General features: G+C 37.5%; 1 protein-coding gene across 3 annotated transcripts in view; it reads left to right on the forward strand.

Annotated features, from left to right (window-relative positions):
- The window catches only part of LOC111503315 (protein cortex), a 40,980-nt gene that overhangs the window by 11,349 nt on the left and 10,204 nt on the right, over positions 1 to 19,427 (forward strand). For 2 of the 3 annotated variants that reach the window (XM_023157597.2, XM_074174144.1), the window contains exons 3-6: positions 328 to 503; positions 6,309 to 6,523; positions 12,518 to 12,811; positions 15,435 to 15,602. In XM_023157597.2, the coding sequence (XP_023013365.2) occupies positions 328 to 503; positions 6,309 to 6,523; positions 12,518 to 12,811; positions 15,435 to 15,602 (853 nt within the window). The remainder of the gene's footprint in view (positions 1 to 327; positions 504 to 6,308; positions 6,524 to 12,517; positions 12,812 to 15,434; positions 15,603 to 19,427) is intronic. The other variant, XM_074174145.1, reaches the window with a different exon arrangement.

The raw sequence follows: 19,427 nt of genomic DNA on the forward strand, positions 1-19,427 counted from the left end.
CATTCCGATAAAAGTAGCAACTGGAAATGGGTAATAATGCTCAGCTCCCTACGCTCGTTTTGCAAACTTTTTCACTCACAAAATAAAACCTTACTTTTAACACTCATATCATAAATAGCTATTTGTTCACCTTTGATTTCAATAATTGAAATGTTTTTATTTCGATTTTGGTGGTTCTTTACCTTCCTCACGTTTACTCAATACAAAACAAAAAATTATTCAATAATTCAACATGGATTTGGTATCCATTTGCGTTGCCTTTCAAAATAATATAACACATAATAAGTGATTCTTCAATTGTTTTGAGAATTTCATTTGTAATTTTAGGTTGAGAGAAGTTTTGTTTCCAAGCCAGAATAGAGTTTTGCAATTTTCAACTCCTCGGAAATTGAAGAAATATTTTGATGTAAGCACAGACGTATGGCCTGTGGAGGCCAGATCAAAACCATTACTGGGAGCACCATCTACAGTTTTGGATATGCCGGATTTAGACACCCATTTATGTTAGTACACTAAATGTCGGTCATTCAAAGTCGTCTGAAACAGACGACTTTGAATGACCGACAAACATAGCCAATATCATTGTCGTGCGAGTATTTGGTTCATTTTCAGTGTTCAGTGTTTATTTGGGTTTGAAGGCCGTCGTAGTTTGGAACTGTATTCTAACGTTTCGCCAGCACGAGTAGCTGGCTTCTTCAGAGGTTTATTCATCTTGATAATTCACCGATGACTGGTGATTTCTAGTTGGTAGGTTTTATTTATGATAGCCTCAGGTAGCCCACCTTTCTTGTTGATACGTTGCTATTGCCTGAAGTGTTATTATCTGTTAGTGACGTAACATTGCATTGCGCCGTTGCCACCTTAGCATTTTTTTAGTACGGGATTAATAAATTTACAGTTCAACAAAAACCACAACGAATTGCCATTCTTAGACGTTTTGGTGAAGAGGACCGACACTAAGTGGAAAACATCTGTATACCGAAAACCCACTCATACGGGACAGTATCTGAACCACGAATCCAACCACCATCAATCGACTGAAAGAGGAATCATCAAGACTCTATTAGACCGTGCTTTTGGGCTCTGTAATACGAAGGAAGGTCTCGAGAAGGAACTAGACATCATCAAAAATGATCTTCAACGGAATGGCTACTCCAAAGCAATGGTAGAAAAGACTTTGGCTAGAAGACAGCAGGAGCCTCGCAAGGAAGAGAAGCCGTCACAACCAGTGCTTGCACTTCCCTACATCAGAGGATTATCGGAGAGGATAAGAAGAATTGGTTCCAAGTACAACATCAGAACCTGCTTCAGATCCGGTAACACTATCCGTAGCAGCCTCACGAAAACCAGGCCACCAAACGCGGACTGCGATTCCAAGAATTGCATTTACCGGATACCCTGTGAGTGCGGAAAATCCTATATTGGTGAAACTAAGCGGCCATTGAATGTTCGCATTGCCGAGCACAAGAAACACACACAGCGAGGGGAAACCAGCAAATCAGGAATAGCAGACCATGTTTGGACCCATCAACAAAACATCGAGTGGTCCCAAGCTGAGATCTTGCACAGAGAGGAACATTGGCTTAGGAGAAAATTCAAGGAAGCCGCATACATGCTATCCAACAACGTATTCAGCCAAACATATGGAAACCCATCATCAAGCAAAAAATGGCCAACTCCCGCCAAAACGGTCATCTCCCACGGAACCAGTGAAGCGGAAAATGGAAAGCGGGGATGAGTGAAAGTACTCGAACGACCTATAAATAGTCATCTCTCGGAGGAATCAGTCCAGTCATCACCCGAAGACGATTGTAGATACTAACAATCGAAACGTCGTGAACTAACGTGACTTGGAATCTCTCCACTTTTTTATTCTTATTTTCTTTCTTTTTTCATTTCTTTATTCTCATTTATCCAATTGTTCTATTTTTACTTGTATTTTATTTTACTATTATTTCATTTCAGGTTTATTTTGGTTAATATAATTGTTATTTTCAGCTACTCATTTTCAATTCTTCTTTTTTAGGTGTTTCGAGGATTTCAAATCATTTTATATAGTAGACAATGGAAGTCCGAACTAGTGGAATAGAAACAAAAACCCCATTGAATATTCCATTCAAGGCAAAGTTTCACAATTATTGCCTCACCCGGTACAAGTATTATTTATATCATTGGATAACATTTTTTATAGTCTTCAAAATGATGTATCACAAGTAGGGGTTTGTGTGTGTTTTGGTGGGTGGGGTCTAGGCGGTTGATGGGGGTTCTCTTTCATGTCACTTCAGTTACCCATTGCTATCCTAGAAACGGTTCCAAGCATTTTTCGATATCATCTTTCGTTCATGAGATACAGCCCATTGTAAGTTTTGAAATTGACACACTGTATATATAGATATACGGTAACGTTAGCATCTTGTTCTTGCAGAAAGCAGGTCTACAGCTATCCCTGAGTGCATTATTAAAGATAGTTCTAATTAATCTGACACCATCTCAACTCAGCACGTCTTCGATCTGTTATATTGCAAATATTGCTTGATTCAATTTTTTGCAGACATGATCAAAATGGGGCTCCCAAGACAAGCTTTTATCTATAAACATACCAAGGAGTTTGGCTATTTCCGAGAGTTGGATGTGGTTAGGTTTCACTGTTTTCCATGACGCAAAGCCTAAATGTAATGTTTTAGTTTCATTCAGTTTTGGTTGATTCCTATCACTCCAAGAAATCATGTCATCCATGATTGTATTAATGTTGTTTTCTAGCTCCTCCGTAGTATTTCAGGAAACTGTTATGATAATGTCATTTGCGAATAGGATAATGAAACCTTGTTTTATATACTTGGGTTGAGAAGATCCGGGCGGGCCTAAAGAAGAAAACGTTTTCTTTTTTTCAAAATTGGCTTTATTCATCAGCGTAATTTCCATCAAGAGCCACACAATTATTTCAGTGCCGCTCTAACATTACAATACTACTTTTGTAGAACGATTCATCTTTTGCCTCAAAATAGGCCCCAGTTTCAGCAATAACCTCTTCATTCGAGCGAAATTTGTTACTGATGAGCATTTTTTTAGGTCTGCGTACAGCAAGTAGTCGCTGTGAGCCAAATCAAAGTATGTGCTCTGCTGTTTCATAATTTTCCAAACAGAGGCGACACACACTGTCTTCCGACAGTCCGAGTCTCTGAATATGATGATTGAAATGCAGATACATACACTGACTTGTGAGAAGGCCCGTTAGACATCGTAGTTCATCCCTACTGTAGTGCAACAATTGTTTGGTATCAAGTTTTGAAGAGTGAATAAACGCCTTGGAGTGAGCCAATCCTGGAAAATTCTACCAGAATTCCATAAATCTTCTTGTCATCAAGGTGTTCAATCTCTGTGTGGCGAAGCCTAGAGTGATGACAATGACAGGTTCTGGTCCATTGAAGCTGCTTGCAGCATCCTCCTTTGCAAGGGAGTCAGCAGCCTCATCGCCTTCCAGGCCAGTAAGACCAGGAACTCAGACCACATCCACATCCCAAAATACCGAGGTCATTATCTTTCCAGCCAATTGTTGTGCTACTGGGCGCTTTGAAGGAGGTTCATCAGTCGCTCTCTACTCTGTTGACGATCATTTAGTTTGCGAATTGAAGTGATGGATCCATGTTTCTTCCATTGTCACATATCAACGCAAATATTCTGCTTTACTATGTTCGAACATGGCCAAACACTGCTCTGAATTATCAAGACGTTCTTGTTTTTGATCTCGTGCGGCACCTACTTCCGAACAGAGCTTTCGTATAGTCAAATGCTGATGCAATATGGAGCCAATGTATTTTTTTGATATATTTACAATGTCAGCTAACTCAAGCAATTTTCTCCTTGTTTTCTTGTTTACTGCCTCATTTGGACGCCCTTAGTTTCTGCGTCATCGATGTCTCTACGACCACGTTTGATGGAGCGGAGTCCATACAGTGTGTAACAACGAAAACTTAACAGAGCCGTTTTTGAATATGAAAAGTAAGATTTTTAAAAAAAGCTTGGACACGTCGATTTCTAATCGAAGCGGGACACCTTTCAGACTAATCAGATTTTTCGTAGTACGCACCCCCTCGGAGGGGTGCGTCCGACCATCTTTATTTAGATAGGGAAAGTAGGTCGAGTGGAACCTTGTTTTAAAAGTCTTTCGAATACCAAAAATGTTCATTTTTGTAACGATTAGTTTTCGAGATAATTTGAAGTTAAAAATGCCATGTTAATAATAATGCATTAGACAGACCACTCCGTAACTTGTATGCCTAAAAAAAAATCTTATCAGTTTTTTGTTAAATAAAATCCCTTTTTTTAAATCGATACCCACTCCTCTTCTTCCAGTTTTCATTAGTACATCGTTCGATTGTTTTGTTCAAACGGGTCGTGTATTGTTATTTGTTTAGAAATGCCTTACACTACTGCTGAAAGGGTTTCAGTTATTGCTTTATTTTTTGGCAACGACCAAAATGCTAACAGAACATCAATATTATTTAACGAGCCAAACCCTGGTAAACACCTAAGCAGAAATCACGTTCTGAATTTGGTCACAAAATTCAGGGAGACAGGTTCTGTTTTAAATAAGAAGAGAAATGATTAGAGAAGGGTGGTGAATGACGATAATGCGATTGGAGTGATTGGTCAAGTCATCGCCAATCCCAGGTTAAGTACCAGAGGTTTATCAGCAATGGTCGGAATAAGCCATATTAGCGCATGGAGAATCCTTAAAAACCACAAATTCCATCCTTACAAAATTAAACTTGTTCATAAAGTCGATGAGGATGATTTTGACTGAAGACAGGAGTTTTGTGGGGGCATGAGTGAGAGATTAATGCAAAATCCCGAGCTGCTTTATAACATCTGTTTTTCGGACGAAAGCTCATTTTATTTAAGTGTTTTCGTGAACCGTCACAATTGCCGTTATTGGTCGGATGGAAACCCAAGACAATACGTAGAAATACATACCCAACATCTTCAAAAGTTGAATGTCTGGGCCGGAATATTGGTCAATAATATTATAGGTCCATTTTTCATTGATGGAAATTTAACCGGTGATTCTTATTTACAACTTCTTGAAGAGGTAATACAACCTCGTGTAGTTGAAATAATTGAATAGGATCCAAGATATCAAGATGAATTTATCCATTTTCAACAAGACGGTGCACAATCCCATTATGCCCAGCAAGTTCGAAATTTTTTGAATAATCCTTTTGAAGGACAATGAATTGGCAGAAGAGGTCCAATTGAATGGCCACCACGATCACCAGATTCAACACCACTGAATGCCGAGCTATAACTACTGAGATGTTGAATAATGTAAGAGCAAAATTCGAACAAAATCTTTATTGTTGCATGGAGCAAAATGGCGCACATTTTGAACATTTACTCTAAATTTCCTATGTGAGTTACCCTTATTAGGTGTTACTTTTTTTGTGTGTGCTTTCAAAACAATTTTTGGGATTTATTAACCCCAAAAAAGTGTTTTAAACTTTTCTGTGTCATCAGCATTCAAGTAAATCAGCAGGTTGTATTCGTTGTGTAGGTAAGTTTTTAGTATGATTCACTTTTTCATCAGAAGCATAAAATATCCACGTCAGAAGGCAACCTTCATAAGAAGGTGCTACTCAATTTACCTAAAATGTAAGGGTGGTAACCAACCCCATCCCCCGAAAAAATCACGTAATAAACAAATAATTCTTACTTTTTCACGAAATCAAATGGACACATATTAGCAGGTTATCATAAAAAGCAGTTTTTTTATGAAAGTTCTGAACGTAAATTGTATCTTAAAAACAATTTGATTTATTTTAAAAAGTGTTGAAATCAATAAAAATACCTTTAAATCTTCAAATTATCTCGAAAACCAATCGTTACAAAAATTTTCTTTCAACAGAGATGTAGAAGTATTTGAAAGACCTTTAAAACAAGGTACCACTCGAACTACTTTCCCTATCTAAATAAGGGTCGTTAAACGCACCCCTCCGAGGGGGTGCGTACTACAAAAAATCTGATTAGTCTGAAAGGTGTCCCCCTTTAATTAGAAATCGACGTGTCCGAGTTTTTTTAGAAAATCTCACTTTTTATATTCAAAAACGGCTGTGTTAAGTTTTCGTTGTTACACACTGTATAACACTTTTTCAAGTGATTGCAACAAAAATAGTGTCACTCTTAGCACAATAACTCTCAAACTCATGAGTAGAATATCATGAAATTTCAACAGCTTTCTTTTGACCTGATTTCTTATCTGCAAATGATTCAATTATTGAAATACCAAGTAATAATTTGCAATGTAAATGTAGGTCACCAAGTAGTGGATTGGGGCAAGAAAGGTTATATAGCTGCGACCTATGATGGTGAGGTTCATTTATGGCACCCCGAACAGAAAGTTTCCAGAAGGGTAACTAACACGGGCCGCAAGGTTAAGAATTGCATCAAATGGAACAAAGAAGGCACACATTTTGCGATGGCGCTGAGGAATCGGGAAATCGCAATATGGGACTTCGAATCATTCAAAGTAGGTAGATCATTCTTAGATATCATGGATAGAATATGACAGTGTCATGTTTGATATGCTGAATATATACTTGTTGTGTTTTACCTGAAATATCTAAGTTAAATCCGGTCTCGAAGAACGAAATATTGAAATTCAATGTCAGTCAAGAAAGTTTTTTTTATTCTTTTTTTTAGTAACAACAACTGAACATCAAACTAAATATAATTATAGACAGGGTAAATGAGAGAGTAAACAAATAATAATGAATATAAATACTGAACATTTTCTCCCGCAGTAATTGATTCGAATGAAAGAAATTACTTCAAATCTGATTATTCTTCGGAGAATTATCTTTGAATACATCAAGTATGCAAAGTGTAGATACAGCTCGCTTGAATGTTGTTCCAGAAGCTGTAACAACATCAACCACTCCATTTTTGCCATCCTTCCCAGGGTGAACATTTTTAATTCTTCCTTTCAGCCAAATGTTTCGTGGACTATTGGGGTCATAAAATAGGACAATATCCCCTATTTTGACATTTCTTCTCTGTTGGTGCCATTCATCTCATTTTGCTAGAGATGGTGGATATTCTTTAGCCCACCTTTGCCAAAATAAATCTGTGAGCTTTTGTGCTGTCTTCCATTTGTTCAATAAACACAAATCCTGTTCATCAGTTTTAGCACAAGATAACGCTGAAGAACAAGTTTCAATCAAGAAATGATTTGGAGTTAGAGCCTCCATATCATCTGGATCATTGGGTACATGGGTAAGTGGTCTCAAGTTCAAAAAATTCTCAACTTCTGCAAATACTATCTTCGAAACATATTCCTGGGGGTATCTTGTTGTAAGAACTTCCGACACATTTTTTTTGATAGATTTTATCAAACTCTCCCATGATCCACCCATGAAAGGAGCTAATGGCGGGTTGAAAAACCACTTCACATTTTTCAGCGTACAAAATTCCTTTATTTTATTCTGGTCAAACGATCCCAAACCTTATTGAAGTTCTTTGTTACTTCCTTTAAAATTCCCTCCATTGTCACTATAAATTTCTTGCTGAAAACTTCGTCTGCTACCAAATTGTCGAAAAACATGAATGAAACCATCCATGCTCAGGTCGTGTGCAATCTCTAAGTGAATTGCTCGTGTCACCATACAAGTGAATATCACCCCATATCGCTTCTCCCGACTTCTCTTGACTGAAACTAAAAGAGGTCCAAAATAATCAATTCCTGTTTTTATTAAAGGTCTCACTGTCCGTTCTATTCTACATGTTGGAAGCTATCCCATAATCGGAGGTTTCAGCAAGGATTTCCTGTTCTTACACTTTTGGCAGTTTGCCCAGCAACTGCGGATAGCTTGTCGCATTCGTAGTATCCAAAACTTTTGTCTTATGCTATTGAATACAGTGTCTTGTCCATGGTGATTGAACTTCTCGTGATAATAAAATATAAGCAGTTTCGTATTTTTGTGTTTCGGGTCTAAAATTATTGGTCTTATTACATATTCATCTAAAAGTAATTATCCAATCTTCCACCCAATCTGATCAAGCATTCTTCATCAAGGAAACAATCCAATGTATAAAGACAACTCGTATTTTTCACAATGCCGTGAGTTCTGAAAGATGTCATTTCTGCATTAAATATTTCCTTTCGACATCTGCTAAGTAGATTTTTTTCAGCTTGATTTAATTCTGATACTTCTAATTCATCTGAAGTTTTCGTTCTTGTTTTACAAACGAATATGAATCTGTCAAATCGGCCCAGTACGTAGTTACATCTGGGGTACCATAAGGTTCTAATGTTGGACCTCTTTTATTTTTAATTATTAATAATGACTTGGCAACCTCTTTGAATATTTCTAGCCTACTATTTGCAGACGATCTGAAACTATATTATAAAATTGACGACGTTACTGACTGCCGAAGTGTACAACATGAATTAAATGTAATCAAACTTTGGTGTACAACTGGACGTTGGTCTGAAACTGAACGTATCCAAATGTGAAATAATATAATTAACAACAAAAAAGCGAACTTTATTGTACGATTATTCAATCAAAAAAACTACAATCAACCGCGTACATGAGATAAAAGATGACTGCTGATGCAAATAGGATGCTTTGATTTATTTACAGAAATGGTAAAAACTTCAAAGTATTGCCACCTTAAAATTGCTATAATTTGCGTATGCCAGATATAAGTTAGAATATGGCTCTGTGTTATGGAATCCAGTTTACGACTACCAAAAAACATTAATTGAGAGCGTGCAAAGGAAGTACCTAAAATACTTATGTCTAAAAGTTGATGGTCAATACCCCACGAGAGGCATCGATCATAACATTTTGTTGACACGATTTGATATGACATCTTTGGAAAATAGGAGAGTTATCCTTGGTATAAAATTCCTGCATAAATAACTAAACAACAATATTGACAGTACGGTTCTTTTACCCGAGATCAATTTCTTAGTACCAAGAAGTGAAGGTCGACACAATCTGAAATTCTATTGCGAAGCATCACGTACAAATATTATGCTACGATCACCATCGAATTTTATGTTCAGTAGCTTCAATAAAATCTGTGAACACTGCGATATTCATTTTGACTCTCTGAACGCGTTGGTATGTTGTACCATTGAATCACTTTCAATAATACTATAAATAAAATTTGTGTCAGTACTGCTACATTGCATGATTTGTAACTTTTTGTGTATATACTCAATTTTTTATCTTTTGGAATTCTACTTATACGAATATTTTATATATACTTTGTTTTAGCATTTACTTTTATACATTTATATATTCCATTAACATTTATTTAATATATACTCTGTAATAATGTAATTTCGTCTAACTGGGTACTCCTGTTGGAAATAAATTGCTTTTTTTTATTTTTAACAGAATGAAAACAAACACTTTCGAAATGTACAAATTCACAAAAGATTTTCGAACTATTTTTCATTCTGAGCTCGGCATGAATGCTGTCTATTTCCCTTCTAACTTTAATTGGTTGATCTCAAAAAACTTCTCTAATCTCATTCTTCATATCTTTTGATGTCGTTGGTTCTCCTCATTATATACCTACAGATAGACATCTAGAGGCAAGAGATATGGGGATCGTGCTGCCCAGTGAACGGGCCAATTTCTTCCGATCTAATTATTCCTAAACTACCTGTCAAAAATCGTTTCTGGTGAGGGAAGGTGCACAATCTTGTTGGTCATATAACCTATGCCCGGTGTCAATCGGTACATCCACTAATAAATTTGATGTATCATTTCGAAGAAAATCTCTATGAATTTCTCCATTCAGAGGCCTATCAAGGAAATATGGTCCTATACCCTGATTCCCAGTCATGCCTTTCAAACATTTATCGACCAAATGTTTTCGTTATCGGCTTCTCTCATCCAATGGGGGTTTTCAGTTGAGTATTAATGCATATTATGTCTATTCACCATGTCATTACTTTTAAGTGGGATTAGTCAGAAAACAAAACATGCACTTTCAGGATATTGGGTAGAAAAGTTTTCTCATTTTATTTCATTTAGTGAAAGATATTTGATTTTAAATGAACCCTATACAACCTATACAGTGTGTAACAACGAAAACTAAACAGAGCCGTTTTTGAATATGAAAAGTTAGATTTTTGAAAGGAACTCGGAAACGTCGATTTCTAATTAAAGAGGGACATCTTTCAGACTAATCAAATTTTTTGTAGTACGCACCCCCTCGGAGGAGTGCGTCCGACGACCCTCATTTATATAAGGAAAATAGGTCGAGTGGCACCTTGTTTTAAAGGTCTTTCGAATACCTTTACAACTCTGTTGAAAGAACATTTTTGTAACGAATAGTTTTCGAGATAATTTGAAGATTTAAAGGTATTTTTATTGAGTTCAACTCTTTTTAAAATAAATCAAATTATTTTTCAGGTACAATTTACGTTTAGAACTTTCAGAAAAAAAATTAATTTTTGCTTTTTATGACAACCTGCTAATACGTGTCTATTTGATTTCGTAAAAATGTAAGAATTATTTGTTTATTACGAGGAGATTTTTTCGGCGGATGGGGTTGGTTACCACCCTTACATTTTAGGTAAATTGAGTGGCACCTCCTTATGAAGGTTGCCTTTTGATGTGGATATTTTATGCTTCTGATAAAAAAGTGAAGCATACTAAAAACTTACCTCCACAACGAATACAACCTGCTTATTTCCTTGACTGCTGATGACACAGAAAAGTTTAGAAAACTGTTTTAGAGTTGATAAATCCCATTAATTGTTTTTAAAGCACACTCAAAAAAAGTAACACCTTATAAGGGTAACTCACATAAGAAATTTAGAGTAAATGTTCAAAAAGTTCGCCATTTGGCTCCATGCAACAATAAAGATTTTGTTCGAATTCTGCTCTTACATTATTCAACATCTCAGGAGTTATAGTTCGGCATTCATCAATATTTCTACGACGTAATTCATCCAAATTGGCTGGCTGTGTAAAATAAACTTCAGACTTCAAATATCACCACCAAAAGTAGTCCAGTTGTGTTAAATCTGGTGATCGTGCTGGCCATTTAATTGGACCTCTTCTGCCAATCCATTGTCCTTCAAAATTATTATTCAAAAAATTTCGAACCTGCTGGGTATGATGGGGTCGTGCACCGTCTTGTTGAAAATGGATAAATTCATCTTGACATCTTGGATCCTGTTCAATTATTACAACTATACGAGGTTGCATTTCCTCTTCAAGAAGTTGTAAATAAGAATCACCGGTTAAATTTCTATCAATGAAAAATTGACCTATAATATGATTGCCTAATATTCTGGCCCAGACATTCAACTTTTGGGGATGTTGGGTATGTATTTCTGCGTATTATCTTGGGTTGCCATCCGACCAATAACGGCAATTGTGACGGTTCACGCAACCATTTAAATAAAATGAGCTTTCTTCCGAAAAACAGATGTTATAAAGCAGCTCGGGATTATGCATTAATCTCTTACTCATGCCCTCTCAGAACTCCTGTCTTCAGTCGAAATCATCCTTATTGGATTCATGAACAAGTTTAATTTTGTAAGAATGGAATTTGTGGTTTTTAAGGATTCTCCATGCGCTCATATGGCTTATTCCGGCCATTGCTGATAAACTTCTGATAAACTTCATTCACTACCCTTCTCTGAACATTTCTTTTCTTATTTAAAACCAAACCTGTCTCCCTGAATTTTGTGACCAAATCCAGAACGTGATTTCTGTTTAGGTGTTTACCAAGGTTTTGATCGTTAAATTAAATTGATGATCTATTAGCATTTTGGTCGTTTCTAAAAAATAAAGAAATAACTGAAACCCTTTCAGCAGTAGTGTAAGGCATTTTTAAACAAATAACAATACACGACCCGTTTGAACAAAACAATCGAACGATGTACTGATGAAAACTGAGTATTGATTTTAAAAAAGGGATTTTATTTAACAAAAAACCGATAAGAAGAACTGCTCGAACATTTTTTTATTTAGGCATACAAGTTACCGAGTGGTCTGTCTAATGTTTATTAACATAGCAATTTTAAATTCAAATTATCCCGAAAACTAATCGTTACAAAAATTGTCTTTTAACAGAGTTGTAAAGGTATTCAAAAGACCTTTGAAACAAGCTGCCACTCGACCTACTTTCCCTATCTAAATAAGGGTCGTCAGACGCATCCTTCCGAGAGGGTGAGTACTACAAAAAATCTGATTGGTCTGAAAGGTGTCCCCCTTCAATTAAAAATCGACGTGTCCGAACTTTTTTTGAAAATCTTACTTTTTATATTAAAAAATGGCTCTGTTAAGTTTTCGTTGTTACACACTGTATATCTGGAAAGCACTCTCTTCAAGAAATTTAATCCAGTAAAAATGTCTGGAGTATTCTATTTGAAAAAACGTAGGTTTGGTGTTAGATACCGTGTATATAAGTTATGATCTTCAGGAATATCAAACTTTGGTTGCATCTATGGATATGTACTTTTTAACATATGATATATTATTTCTAGACTACTGCTCAAGCTGTGTGTCGCTGCTCGTTGAATTGCACCATAACAGCAATAGAGTGGGCAGCAAACAATTTTTTGATAACAGGATGTTCCAATGGATGTGTTTGTTATTGGTCTTCAAATCTGACTTGCATTAAAACGTGTCCTTCTGCTCACTGCAAAGATATTATCAGCATCAAACTCTCTTGTAAAGAACGAGGAATGGTCTCCACAGGAATAGATAAACAAGTGAAAACATGGATTTGGCCGGATTTCCTCCCAAACGCAGACATGGAATATAATGGACCCACAAAGGTGAGACATTTGCCTTATTTTTTCTTCAGCACCAATCTGGTGCCTATTTGATGAAATCTCAGCCAAAGAAAAACATGTATGAGAATACTTCTGAAACGCAATAGAAATTCTTTCATGAGCGTGATAGTGTGTGAACGCCTATCTGTGAAAGACAAACTGTTTATTTTCAAAATATTGAATGAAAAAACTGAGTACAGTGAAGAAATAAATGATTATTCCATACATTTTTCATTCATATAGGATGCGAGTTGAGCATAATTCTTCACTTTCACTATTTCGGATTTCTATTGTCTGATATAATTCTGATATGATTCGAAATCTATGATGGAACAAATAAAATCAGACTGAATAGCTGAAATATCATATATATTGGGCAAAAAAACCTTCATACCAACGTTTCTGTCGAAGAAGCAATTCAAATCATACAGCGGAGGCTATCCGAAGACGAGGACCTGGATGAACGAATTTACCTATATGAGTAATCATAGAATTAATAGGATGCTATGTACGGAACTGCTAGTTCCAATGGAGGTCGTATTTTCCACACATGATGAATGGTTGCCAATGGGATCGCCATTTTCACCAGTTATAGCTAACATATAGATGGAGTGGTTCGAAACTCTCGCCATTGAAGCCCTGAGTCTGATTGATATACGTTGACGATACCTTCATGTATGGAATCATGGTAATACAGAATTAGCTCATCAATAGCGTAGAATCTTCCATCACCTTCAAAATGGAAAAGGGAGTTCACATCGAATTGCCATTCTCAGACGTATTTGTGAAGACGACAGACACTAAGTGGGAAACATCTGTATATCAAACACCCATTCACAAACCCACTCGTGATTTTGATAATCACGAATCTAACCACCACCATTAATCCAGAGAAATCAAGACCCTAGTGGATGTTGATTTCGTACTCTGTAGGAAGGTCTGGAGAAGGAACTAGGCATCATCAGAAAAGATCTTCAACGGAGTGATTACTCCAAAACAATGGTGGAACAGACTTTGGCTAGAAGACAGCAAGAGCCTCGCCAGAAAGAGAAGCCGTCACAAACAATGTTTGCCCTTCCAAACGTCAGAGGTTTGTCGAAAGGATGAATAGAACCTGCTTCAGATCCAAAAATACCATTCGTAGCAGCCTTACAAAAACCAGGCCACCAAATGCGTTCTACGATTTCAGGAATTGCATTCACCAGATACTCTGTGAGTGAGAGGCTATTGTGAGAGGCTATTGAAAGTCCGCAATGTCGAGCACAAGAGAAACACACAACGAGGAGAAACCAGCAAATCGGGAATAGCAACATAACATCAAGTGATCCAAAGCTGATACCATCTACAGAGAGGAACACTGGTTCAAGAAGAGGATCAAAGAAGCCGCATACATGTTGTACAACAACGTATTCAGCTAGGCTTACAAAGAGATACGCAACATATGGAAAACTTTAATCGAGGGGAAAAACGATCCACCCCCGCTAAACCTGTGAAGCGAAGTGAGGGATGAAGAGATAGATGAATGCACTCAAATGACCTTCGAATAGTATCTCTCAGAGAAATAGTTCAGTTATCACCCAAAGGCGATTGCGGATAAATACTAACAATAGAAACGTTGTGAAGTAGCTTGATTTGGAATATTTTCTGATTTTTTATTCTTTTTTGAATAATTTCATATCATTTTTATCATTTCTTTTTACTATCATTATATGTTTACATATATTCGTTTTATTATATTTATTATGTTTTTATTGCTCAATATGATTGATACTTCAGCTATTCACTCTAATTTTGTTTGTTTTTTGATTTTCAATCATACTAGAATCATATAGGACAGGGTTTGTTCCAAAAGCCAATTTCTGCCCTTCAATATATTTCTAGACTAGGATAGTCGCAAAGTGCGTAACCTAAGCAAACTTACGCTTTTTTTGCATGTCAATTATTATTGTGTATTGTGATACTCAACGACATCTAGTGGCGAGTAGTGGTACTATGTACTATCTTTGTCAGCTACCCGCTAGGTGGCACTAGGCCACCTAGTGGGTAGCTAGGATAATTGGTACAAGTAAAATTGATCCACAACTACAAAGTATTGTCGGTGGAAAATCACAATTACATAAATCTCATTAGTGTTTTTGTTTTACTGTGATTCATTTCAATTATTTGTTAGTTATTAATATGCTTAAACTCAGATACTTTTTTGTTTGTCATCATTTCTGTCGTTAAGTTTTACCTTGCAAGTAAATAAAACCGAGTGATTATCATTCTGTGTTTTCTTCTTCAACTCATCACAGCAATAGTAACAACAATTAGGTAATCATTGGCTGTCGCGACTCAGATTGATGACAGTAAATCATTGGCTATCGCGGGCCGGATTGATGACACTGGCGGGCCGGATTTGACCCGCGGGCCGTAGTTTGGAGACTCCTGAAATAGGACAATGGAAGTACGAACTAGTGAAATTCATCATGAAAAATTGTCAACCGCATCATTTCTTAGTGAAATTATATTACTTCAAAATTAATTTTTTTGGCGAATTTTATTACGTCGATCATCTTTGTGAATTCACTGTAACAAGAGTAACTGTTGTATATTTGTTGATCATCTATGATTTTCATGCTCTCAGGCTGTTGACTGGCATCCCTGGAGGGACTCATTGCTGGCGGTGGGAGGGCCAATATATTCGACAATATGGAATGTCAACACTGGAAAAATAATCAGTTTTCGAGAGCATCCTCATTCTAATAGTTCAGTGGATTGCCTATCATTCAACCCCGTTTCTGCTGAACTTGTGGTAAGCTAATCATTTTTTATCATAATCAGGATACATAAGAAATGTCGATTTTATCAAAATTATTGTTGTCAATGAGTCGTCAACTTGAAATAACAAAAAAACTGAACAAAAAAACAAACAAAGAATAAGGATACGAAATTCAATAACTCTTCGAAACCAAAGTCCATTGTTGAAGTCTTTTGTGATCTCAGCAGGGTATTCGACTGGGTGAATTATACTATTCTAGTGAATAATCTCCAGGAATACAGAAATAGAGGTATCCCACATCAGTGGCTCAGTTTGAGAGACCAATACGTTGCTCTTTATGACATAACTTTCTCGTTACAGAAGGTCACCCCAAGGGTCAGTTCTAGGACCGATTTTTTTCATTTTATAAATGAACTAGCTGTTTCTGCGAACTTCGTTCCGCCATTTTTGATTTTATTGATTAAATTTTTTTATTAATCAAGTATTTCAATTATTCTTTATTAGGCTGCACTCTTCAATTAAGCACCTTGTGATACGCGATATTTTTTGTTTTATTATTAGGAGCAAGTATAAACAACGCAGATGGTCTTCCGACCCGTGAACAAGCCACATATAATTTACCATGTGAAATTTTCCAGACTCAGACTACAAACTTTCGAGGATTGGCCTTGCGATTTGTTAATGGTCATGGCGAGTGCAAGACGAATTGGAAATTGAAGTGTTTTAAACTCAAACGGCATATCAGTTGGGATCATCGGTATCCTCGGAATGAGAACTTCCTCACCTTCGAATTTTTCTTTGAGTATCGTCGCGTAAATCACATTGTTAATCAATTTACTTACCACTTAACGTGTAGCGTTGCAAAGTTTTGGTGTGTATATGTTTCGAAGTATGATTACTACGGAGCCAATCTTCAGGCGTAAATTGTGCAGTCAATTGATTTGAATGAATGGTTGTTCCAATGATATCATTCTGAATCATGTAGTTTAGGTCATCTACATCTTTATTCTTAGCCGCTAAAATTGCTCGCTCACTCAACCATTCATTATTTTTGTAGTTAGTAATTATGTTTGGGAATACTTTGCTGACAAGTTCGATGAGACAAAGTTACAGAAATTCTGAGGAAAGGAAATCAATCCGCTCGAATCTTCAGCAGATGTATCACTGAGCAATGCATCTCTCATGTTTGTTGTCAGCTGAAGTTTCTTCACATAGCGCCATAGATTCGATGATTTGAGGCAAGCGCTTATTTAGTCGGCAGCCGTTGATCTTGGAATTACTGGCAGTGTTTGGCGGAAATCGCCAGACAGTAAAATTTAATTTGAAACGCTACTTTCGCGTAGGCTCCGCTTTAAGAGCGCCTTTAGAATTTTTCTGTAGTGCTTGTGTTTTGTTCTTGAAAAAATGTACGCTGATAACACTTCAATCATTATTTCAGACAAAAACGATGAGTTACCAATCGATGAGTGTTTAACTGTCATTGCGAATGTCAGGTTCACAGCAAATTACTTAAATTCAAACTTCGATTCCACAATCGTCAGGAACACATTGAAAAATAATCAATTCTGAAAATTTCAATGGAATATCAATATTGTCTCTCGAGTCAAATTCTTAGGCCTTCACGTGGATGAGTGTCTTGCAAGGAGTATCTCTGTATCTGTAGAGTAGGAAGGGTGAGTGTAAGCCCACGCACTTAGGCCACATGTGACCCATTGCACATCCTCCCGAGGAGGTGTCCTCCTAGGTCATCGTCCATCCTGTCCTTTCCAGAAAGGTGGACAGGTCGCTGGGAGACATCTCCTTTATATCGGCAGGTATAGGCCAAGACTCGCTGAACACGCACTCTCTTATTGACGATAACTCCGGGCACTCGCAAAGGACATGCCTGACAGTCTCATTTTCTTGTTCACACATCCTGCATAGAGGTGTGTCTACTAGCCCCATATTATGGAGGTGTTTCCTTAGTTGATAGTGACCAGTCAGAAATCCTACTGTAAGGCGTAGATTTTTCCTGGTCATCGCCAGATATTTCTTCGGCGCCAGCTTCCCAGGGTCGCCCAAGGTGATCCTGGCAAGATAACATCCCTTGATTGCATCCCATCTCTTTAAGGATTGAGCATAGGTGTAACATTCGACTAGTTCCGCAATTGTCGAAGTCATCAGGCCGTGGGTGCCACTGGGTCCTGAAATTCTTAGTCCAGCCGCTTCCTTGGCTAAAGAGTCGGCAATGCGATTACCTTTACTCTTGTCGTGCCCTTTAACCCACCTCAGGATAATGTTATTATCTACCGAGGCTTTGGCTAAATCTTGGTGGCACTCTAGTACTAGCCCTGAGGTAACATGCTGTCTGTTCCAAGCTAATAGTGCTTGTCTGCTATCAGATTGTTATGTTTTTGCCAGAAATTTCTTTCTTGGTTATATCTTTTGTGGCGATTGAGATACCAGCCAGTTCTGTTTGGATCACGCTGGTATTTCTTCCCATTCCCCACTTAATCCTTAGGCTTAGTGACCTGGAGTACACTCCACATCCTGAGCCTTCTTTAGTTTTTGAGCCGTCTGTATAAATCCGTATTGCATTTGTAGCATCTGACTCGGTGTTCTGCTTGATTTGTATTTTGTAGTGTTTATTAAACACAAACTTTGGTTCAATTGCATTACTTGTTGCCTGCAGCAGAGGTTGCGCAGTGAGCGCTTCACGCCATAGGCCCAGCCTCAATTGACTCATTCCTACTTCGAGGTTTACACCAGCCGTGCGCAATCGTACCATGGCCATTAACGCAACCTCCTTAACGTACAGATCCAGAGGGGTCAGACCCGTGATTAATTCCATTGCCGCGGTTGGTGTTGTTCTCATAGCTCCTGTGATGGTTAAACAAGCCAGTCGCTGTATTTGATATAATTTTCGATTGGCCGTTGCTTGTAGAACTTTTGGTTCCCATGCAATGGCTCCATACGTTAACATAGGTCTTATCATTGCAGTGTAGATCCAGGTGACCACACGGGGTGAAAATCCCTATGCGCATCCCACTGTCCTCCGACATTGCTCATAAGCCACGTATGCTATTTTTGCTCTACTCTGTAGATGAAAGTTCCATGTTAGCTTCTTGTCGAAGATAGTACCAAGATATTTCACCTCTTCAGAGAAGTTTAGTTTGCTTTCGAAGATTTCGGGAGATTTAAAGCCTGCTGAAAAAGACCATCTCAGTCTTCTTGGGATTGATCGACAGTGAATGTTCCTCACACCCTGTTCCTAATAATTTGAGCCCATCCTGCGCTCTATCGCACAGTGTGTTTACAAATTTGCCGGTCTGCAAGATAACTATGTCATCTGCGTTTGCAATTGTAGAATCCATTTTTGTTAAGGTGATTAATTAGGGTATCCAGAACTATGTTCCAGAGAAGGGGTGATAAGATCCCTCCCTGTGGACATCCCCTCATGACCAGTCCTTTCACTGTGAAGTCTTCTACATTAATACTCATTGCTCTGCTAGAGAGCATCTGAAGTATCCATTCTCCTACTAAGGGGTACATTCCTGGAGTGTAGTTGCTGGATAATTGTTGGAAAGGTTGTTTTATCAAACGCTCCCTCGATATCTATGAATATACCCAGGGTGGATTCTTTGTTGTCCAATGATCTCTCGATTCTGCCAACCACATGGTGAAGGGCCGAATCTGTAGACCTTCCCGAGTTATGTGCATGCTGATTTGGATGAAGTGGGTTGTTAACAAGTACTTCATCTCTTATATACTGCTCACATAGCCTTTCCATGGTTTTTAAGAAAAACGATGTGAGACTAATTGGTCGCAATGCTTTTGGTAGGGTGTAGTCCATCCTACCTGGTTTGGGTATAAATATTA

This window comes from Leptinotarsa decemlineata, unplaced genomic scaffold (assembly GCF_025532065.1).
Source record: "Leptinotarsa decemlineata unplaced genomic scaffold, Ldec_3_MD MMD2_tig00000505_RagTag_RagTag, whole genome shotgun sequence".
Lineage (NCBI taxonomy): Eukaryota > Metazoa > Arthropoda > Insecta > Coleoptera > Chrysomelidae > Leptinotarsa > Leptinotarsa decemlineata.